Below are 8,121 nucleotides of genomic sequence, written 5' to 3'. Positions count from 1 at the left end.
CTGTAATAATTTAAAGATCTATGGAGCAAGCTGACAGTTGGTAGCCGACACTAATCACACCGTGTAAGTGAAACCTTCTGCGTCGCAGCCAGGGGCCACTTTTCCTCAGAGCATGAATAATGATCTACACTCAGTTATTCAGAGCTGGACAACGTTTAGTCTCCGCCCTCAAACCTCCAGCCAATCATGTTTGAATATTCAAATAAGCCACCCATAAAGATGACTTGGAGCGACAACGGTGACAGACCATAAGAAACTTCACCCTTAAACCACAACTCCACACCACTTTGTCACCGGTGCTTTGGGTTTAAGTGGATTTACAACTACTCAACCAAACTCAATATAACTTTTTACTGAGGATAGTTTAGAGCTAAAGAAAAAGAAAAAAAGCCTAAAAAATAATATGGGAAAAGAAAACATTAGTTTTTTGACAGTTTGGATACTTTTGGGAAAAATCTTTGCAACTTTTTCTTCAGATCCCGAAGCCACCAACACAACTGTTTTTGGTAAGACCCAACTTTATTTATACCTAATTAGACCATTTTAGATTTTCAGTAGTGATCCAGCTGTGATGAGGTAAATGTACCACAGGAAGCAGGTAATAAGTGCACGCTGCTTTGACCGGGAATGGCCCTTTCTGAAGCTTTAAGAGTTCACGCCTGCATCCCATTTTATGCCATTCAGCTCCATGTGTGCGTGAAGAAAAGCCGCTGCTCAGAGCCTTTTGTCTGAGGACAGAGCAGAACAGAAAGTAAGCGAAAGAGAAGAAATGACTATTCAAGAAATAAATATGCACGCTTTTCTTAATAACCCAAGATTTAAGATAAATTTTAAAAATACATTTTTTACATTAAATCTCAATCAGCTCTTGCGCTTATTATTTATATTATTTATGTCTAAACAAATTATTTGATTTAGGTGTGACTTTTAAAATAAAAAGCTAGCCTTAATAATCTTACAATATCTTAGTGGGAAAAGTGGAAGCTTTTAAACTTTGATATGAGCGCATGAAACTTTTTGCCAGTAGAAATTCAGAAAAGACAAAAGGGGGCGACACTGTCACGTCTTATATTGTCGCTTCTCTTTGGATATTTGCTGTCACAGTGTAGCCTTCATTAAAACCGAACATTCGTTAAGATAAATAAATAATAAGCATGTAAAAACCAGAGTTTCGAACTTCTCCATGGCTGTGAAGCTTGTGATAATAATGTATCCTTGTCAGAAACCCACCTGACAACAATCCTCTACATTTCTGTCATTCCACAACGACCTAATGATCCCTTGTCTCTCTCCCTCTTTCTGTGTGTGTGTGTGTGTGTGTAAACAGTAAACACCTCAGTCACCGCTGCTCCTCTGCCAACCACCACTGAATGGATCACAGATTATACTGACATTGTGTCCAAGTTCTCCCTGCGCTCCGCGGATATCCCAGATGATGACATGTGCCACATCGTGCCCGGCAGGCCAGAAACCATCAAAGAGTGTGAATTCAACGCAGAAGCACAGAGCTTTATTATAATACACGGATGGACGGTACGTCTAACAAACACACTCTTATGCAGATCCATAATCAGCCTGCGCAGCTTTTGAAAACAGGTGAAAAATCGGAAAATAAAACTTTAAATGGATCAAGATGCTGTTAAGGTGAAACTACATCACAAATAGGATACCAGACGAGAAAATATTAAAGAACATGCAGGGCAACGAGCATCATTGGAAATGTTTTCAGCTTTGGGAGGAAAAGATCCCTCTACGGGAGCCCATTTGAAAGTGAGGCAGCAGAGCAAACAGTGCATGGATCTTCGCATATAATGTGATTTAAAGCCAGTCACGCAGCACAATCTGAACCTGATGATGTCCTGGCTCCTCTCCAGTAAATCTGGCAATTTTCCTGCTAACAGTGTTTGTGACCATGCAAAGTTTACTCAAAATATTTGCTGTGTTTAGAAATACTTAACAAACACATTTAATACTTGGATTTAATAATTGGATTAATAATGCATATAAAGTACAAAATTATTGTAACTGAATAGAGAAAAGATACTTAGGTGGCTTTACAAAAAAAAAAAAAAAAAAAAAAAAAAATCGCTCACTTTTTTGATGGTAATAAATGAAATAATAGATTACTCTGCTATTGATGGGGAAGTACATCTGTGAGCTTTGGTTAGACAGATCAAATAGGATTCCATTTAAAATCACTCACAGTTACTTCTTAAAATATTTTCCTGCATTTTAATACTCAATTAAAAGACATTCTGTTTCTTTTATAGTGTAAAGTTGTCGGAAAATGGCACAAAAAATGTACTTGTACCACTGTTCAAATAATAAAGTAGCTGAACCAACATCAAAACTGTGCAAAATCTGCTGAATATAAAACACTTATTTAATGACATGTCAACCATATTTCAACATGTTTGTGTGTGTTCCTGCAGGTAACAGGGATGTTTGAGAGCTGGGTGCCCAAGCTGGTTTCTGCTCTGTATGAGCGTGAACCAAATGCTAACGTGATCGTGGTGGACTGGCTGACCCGTGCCAGCCAGCACTACCCAACCTCTGCAGCTTACACCAAGCTAGTGGGCCGTGATGTTGCCAAGTTTGTCACCTGGTTACAGGTTAGTGTTTTTGAAGAAATTGTATCTGCTCTAGTCAATATGTCACTAACAACTAGATCAAACTTTTCACATGCTCTTTGGGAATTTGACCCTCTTTCTTTGATGTGACAAATGCATCACAGCTTTGATGTTAGTATATTGACAAAGTCATTAGTCTTGTGATGTAATGTTATGCACTGTACTCACCATAGCTGCTGTGGATATGATTTTGAACAGCTGTAAAGGTATTTTATGGCTGTGGCTGTGGTTCACAGCAACCTCTCATCTTGAGGTTCACTGTTTAATGGGGCACAGCTTTCGCCTGAATGACTTCAAGGCAAAAAGAGTTCTTGGCTCTCATGTGTTTGCCCTTTGTTTATGTAACTTTCAAGTTTAAAGGCTTGCAAAGATTTGGCAAAGCACAAAATTACACAAAATTGCTTTGGATAAAACCCTAAATTGTGTGGAAGAAAGTGCAGCAGGGTGTTGCCAAGTCCAGTCTGCAAGTCTGGACGATTGTCATTAAAATTTAAAAAGTCACATCTCACCTGTCTGTTCTCTTGCAGAAAGAGCTGCAGTTGCCTTGGGAAAGGATTCATCTTCTTGGTTATAGTCTAGGAGCACATGTGGCTGGAGTTGCTGGAGACCTTACTGACCATAAGATCAGCAGGATCACAGGTAAAAGCATTCATTTAAACTTAAGTATATTTATTTGTTAGATTATTTTAATACTAAATTTAGTCTCAGAGCAGGTGCATGTACAATCCTGCACCTGAAAACAATACAGCACACAAATGAAACCTAATCTGTCCGCCACTACATTCCAGGCCTGCATTGTATGTGTGCACAGGCAGTCTGTGCCAGTTCAAATCCCCTATTTGCCACTATGAAGTTTATCCAGCTTTGAAATAGCTCTGACCTGTTTAGAAGAATAGTGTGTTTACTGTGATCTGAGCGTAGCGGCCCATTAAGAGTCCATAATCACTGCCTTGCATTGTGTTTTTGAGCTTCAGTGGTTCTGCATAGCTGCACAGGTCAGAAAGAGTCCAAACCAAGCACACACTTCACTTTTGTTTTGATGTAAATCATTCCTTAAAAGTGATCCTCTTTTTGTTATTGTACCTTCCACGACCACAGAAGGAGTAAAAATGAATCATCTTCTTGGTTTTTCTAACCAGGTCTGGATCCTGCTGGTCCAACCTTTGAGAATGCTGATGACCAAAGCACTCTGTCCCGAGGCGATGCCCAGTTTGTGGATGTCCTGCACACCAACACCAGGGGCTCCCCAGACCGTAGCATTGGCATCCAGAGACCTGTGGGTCACATTGACATTTACCCCAATGGAGGCACCTTCCAGCCGGGTTGTGGCATCCAGAATACCTTGCTGGGGATTGCATTAGAAGGGATCAAGGGGCTTCAAAGTATGTTAAGCAAACCCTCCCTGCTTCTTGCTTGTAGCTATATTACTAGTTAAGAGACATATTCCTTAAGTGCTGTAGTTATCCTTCAATGCAAATGCTATCAAAAGCCCATACTTAATCATACAAAAAATATTAATTTAAATATAACTTTATGTTTTTATGGGGTAAAGAAAACAAAGCATGCATGAATAATTTTACAGACTGTATATTGCTAAACCTTCTTCTTTTGTGTGACCTGCTTCATAACTACACATCTCTGCCCTGACTAAAGTATTGTACAGTGCTGTAAATCATGTAGTTCATGTAAGTTTGTATGGAGACAACAACACTTTGTCTGTGTAAAAGCTTTCTGGGTTATAGTTAAGTTGTGTTTGTTCCCAGTCAGTGTGCCACAGACATTAAACTCTTGCTTAATGTCTCATTGCATCACACCTTCAGGTGCTGTAAAAGCAAAGTAGAGCTAAGTTAGAAATGCCTTTCAGATCAGCCTCAGTCACTGAGCGTGAACACATAAAAAAGTGCAGACATGAGGAACTAATTTTCCAGCTTGCAGGATGTCGTCAAAGTCTTTCTTTGCTTCATGTGTTGCAGATATGGACCAGCTTGTCAAATGTTCCCACGAACGCTCCATCCATTTGTTCATTGATTCTCTGGTGAACACCCATTACCAGAGCATGGCCTATCGCTGCAACTCTAAAGAAGCCTTTAACAAGGGTATGTGCCTCAGCTGCAGGAAGAACCGCTGTAACATGCTCGGCTACAACGTCAATAAGGTGCGCACGGCCCGCAGCACAAAGATGTACCTCAAGACCCGTGACATGATGCCTTACAAAGGTAAGAGAAAGCATCTAAAATCAGTATAATGTAAATTTACAGGTTATTTGTTGCCTGCAAGACAGGAAAGAAAATGTATTTAATAATGAGAAAAGTAGAAAAGTCTGAGCCGATTTATGTGCTTTACTGGGCATTACTGGGAGTTAAACCATGCACATGCTACAGTTTAAGTAATCCTTAGTGTATTAGCTACTGTGGGCAAACAACCTTAGTTTGAACATGGCTGCTTGGAGCCAGTAGTAATATTAGCCTAGTTAGTGGTGATACTAACAGACTACACACAGTGTATGAACACATAAGGCAAGTAGCACTTGTAGAGGTCATGGGTATTTTGGTGGCTGGGGGTATGCTGGTGGCTGGGAATGTGACACCTTTGCATTTAAGACACCACAGTGGGAAAGGAAAAGTTATTTTTTTCTTAATTATAACTCAGCAGAAGGTAACTGTGTTATTGTTAGAGATGAACAGCTGCGTTGAAAGCTCTCCGTGTTTAGCAGACATACAATATGGGGTTAAATGAATAAAGACAGGGAGGATCTTAATCAAATCTAAATTTTTATGCAGCATCGTTACTACAGTTGTGTGAAGTTAAATAAGTTTTAAGCAACACTTTTAGAGTGGTTGGGAAATGTCAATAAATTACTGTGTTTTGTTCCATCCTGCAGTTTTCCACTACCAAGTCAAAGCCCACTTCTTTAGCAAGGACAAGCTGAGCTTCACGGAGCAGCCAATGAAGATTTCACTGTATGGAACTCACGGAGAGAAGGAGGACATTTCTTTTGTCCTGTATGTACATAAAACTTTGCTCACATAGACACAGGCAGCATGTGTTTCCAACCATATCAAATTTCTGTGAACATGCATGTCTCAGAAATACATTACAGGACATCCCAGTCTGAGCTGCTGAACTCTGAACATTTCTCTCCCTTTAATTTGAATTTTGCAGACCAATTTTGGATGGTAACACCACCTTTTCCTTCCTCATCACCACTGATGTGGACATCGGTGATCTGATGATTGTGAACCTGCGCTGGGAGAAGGATACGCTCATCAGCTGGTCTGACTGGTGGGGCAGTAGCAAGTTCCACATTCGAAAGCTTCGCATCAAGTCCGGAGAGACTCAGTCCAAGTGAGTTCTTCGCTGCCACCACAGAGGCACAGAAAATACCTGGTAATGTGAATAAAAGAAAGTAATGTTTTCATTTTGTATAATTTCAGGGTGATTTTCAATGCTAAGGAAGGAGAGTTCGCCTACCTTGTCAGAGGAGGGGAAGATGCTGTCTTTGTCAAGTCAAAAGAAGACAATGCCAGCCGTAAAGAAAGAAAGTAAGTTACAACTGCTCCAACTTATCACAAGTTTTGTTTAAATTTCATGTAGCGAAATGTACAATCAGCACAGTTGTTTGCTTTCCACAACATACATAATTAAAAGATTATTTTATGGTTTTATTGGACGAATAACCAAAAGCTTCATCTCTCATGTTCACCATCCAGGATGCACAGGCTCAAAACAAAGGGCAGTCTTTTCAGTGAGAACGACCCTTGAAGTTGGACTTGAAGTCGCCCACTGTGCACATCATCCATATCTACATACATAGCCAAAGATGGACGGCACACAGCAGCACCAGAAAAGTCCCTGCAAATATAAAGGCAACTGATGAATATAGATTTTTCTTTTTTTTGATCCTTCCTGAAATTTTCATGAACTCCCACTGCAACCAACACAACCTCATCCACAAGTGCTAGAATTCTGTCCACTCATGACCTCTTACATTGCTTTGCAAATTGTGCTGCTAAATATGTTACTGGTTTCTATTTGATGATGTGCCCCCCACGCCCACAATTCTACACTTTCAGTAGCTTTTGCTGCTTTGTTATCATTGTTTAAGCTTTTATATCTCATATCTATTGTTTATACCACTTTTGATGTATTCTGAGCCTCTGAACTGATGCCTATGTGAGCTGGGATTATTGGTAATGTAAAAATGATTCATAGTGATAGGCATGATTAAGGCACATATCTGTGTGTTTGCTTGTTAAATGTTCACATTAATTTGCTTGTGTCCAATATTTGTCTTTATTTAACCACTAATGTCCAACAATCAAATGGGACCAAAGAAGCATTTACTATCTACTGAACGGAGAATCACAGCATTCTTTGTAAATACCTTAATCAGTCTTTTTTTTTTAAATAAGAGTTCAGTTTTAATACCTAATCTATTGAAACCTTGTTTTTTGATTACAACGGTTTTTGTGTCACTGGTCACTTTAAAAGAGTCTCTGTCCCTCAAGCCATTTAGATGTCAAAGTTTATAGAATTGCACTCTATTTGCATTCTGTAGTTTTGGTAATTATTCCTCTGAAAATAAATGGCAGCCACTCTTTTAAAGATGCTGAAATGGCTAAGTCCTCCTTCAAAGGTTTCATGAATTGTCAACAGTCTCACCTAAGGCAGTTTACCTCACTGTCTAAGCTCTTCCAACAACATGTTGTAATACTGAAAACTCAAGAAAAAACCCAAAACAAAACATGTAAACCTTTGAAATTTGTGGTGGACTTGCAAAGTGATATCTATAATACATCTCAAGAAATACTTCACGTTGTATTTATTGATTGTACATTTATATATTTGTATATGAAGCTGTAATATATTTTGGCAGGCTTCCATTGTTATCTGTATTTCAGCAATTGAAGCATTTTTTTATTTTTCATGGACAAGGCTTTGGAAGCATCAATCAGATTGGACTCAATGCCAGCTGTTGAGTGCATTGACTTTGAAGTGAAATGCAGTGCACTGTTGAAAGAAAGAGCACAGGAATTGTTTAATAAAGAGTTATAAACCAAATTAATATTTTCCTTACTGCTTAAGTTACTTTAAAATCATTTGTTGGAGTTAGAGGTGCGACTTATTTCATGGATGAGAAACTCAACCTGGAACATGTATAAACACTATAATGTACCTTCAAATTTAGCTAACTTCCCAGTTCATTTCGTGGAATTTTTAGAGACAATGAATGGGAAAATTTCTGTTAAACTGATGAGATCTTTTTGAATTATGGATTTTTAAAAAGTTTGATAAAGATAAATTTATCAATTAGCTCCAGTCCTCCAAGGCCACTGTCCTGCAGGTTTTGGACGTCTTCCTGCTTCAATATACCTGGCTCAAATCAATAGGTCATTGTGTAAAACTTGACAACAAGCTGTTGGATCCATTTCATTATAATCAAGTGTGTTGGAGCAGGGAGACATCTAAAATCTCCAGGAGAGGCTCTTGA

At 38.9% G+C, this 8,121-nt stretch overlaps 1 protein-coding gene across 1 annotated transcript; it reads left to right on the top strand.

The window, feature by feature from the left end:
- The first annotated feature begins 255 nt into the window (after nucleotides 1–255).
- lpl (lipoprotein lipase) lies at nucleotides 256–7,691 on the top strand. The gene is made up of 10 exons (XM_042005793.1): nucleotides 256–506; nucleotides 1,328–1,533; nucleotides 2,433–2,612; nucleotides 3,158–3,269; nucleotides 3,770–4,012; nucleotides 4,604–4,846; nucleotides 5,512–5,632; nucleotides 5,793–5,975; nucleotides 6,065–6,172; nucleotides 6,341–7,691. The coding sequence occupies exons 1-10, from the start codon at nucleotides 404–406 to the stop codon at nucleotides 6,390–6,392; spliced, it is 1,551 nt and encodes a 516-aa protein (XP_041861727.1). The 5' UTR covers nucleotides 256–403; the 3' UTR covers nucleotides 6,393–7,691.
- The last annotated feature ends 430 nt before the right edge of the window (nucleotides 7,692–8,121 follow it).

Source organism: Melanotaenia boesemani, chromosome 14 (assembly GCF_017639745.1).
Source record: "Melanotaenia boesemani isolate fMelBoe1 chromosome 14, fMelBoe1.pri, whole genome shotgun sequence".
NCBI lineage: Eukaryota > Metazoa > Chordata > Actinopteri > Atheriniformes > Melanotaeniidae > Melanotaenia > Melanotaenia boesemani.
This window is presented reverse-complemented; position numbering and strand designations above follow the sequence as displayed.

What these genes read in the sequence shown, in the direction of transcription:
- lpl (XM_042005793.1), top strand. Translation starts at nt 404, where the DNA reads ATGGGAAAAGAAAACATTAGTTTTTTGACAGTTTGGATACTTTTGGGA. An exon ending in TTATAATACACGGATGGACG is followed by an intron (nt 1,534 to 2,432) that starts GTACGTCTAACA and finishes GTGTTCCTGCAG; the next exon opens with GTAACAGGGATGTTTGAGAG. An exon ending in AGGGATCAAGGGGCTTCAAA is followed by an intron (nt 4,013 to 4,603) that starts GTATGTTAAGCA and finishes CATGTGTTGCAG; the next exon opens with ATATGGACCAGCTTGTCAAA.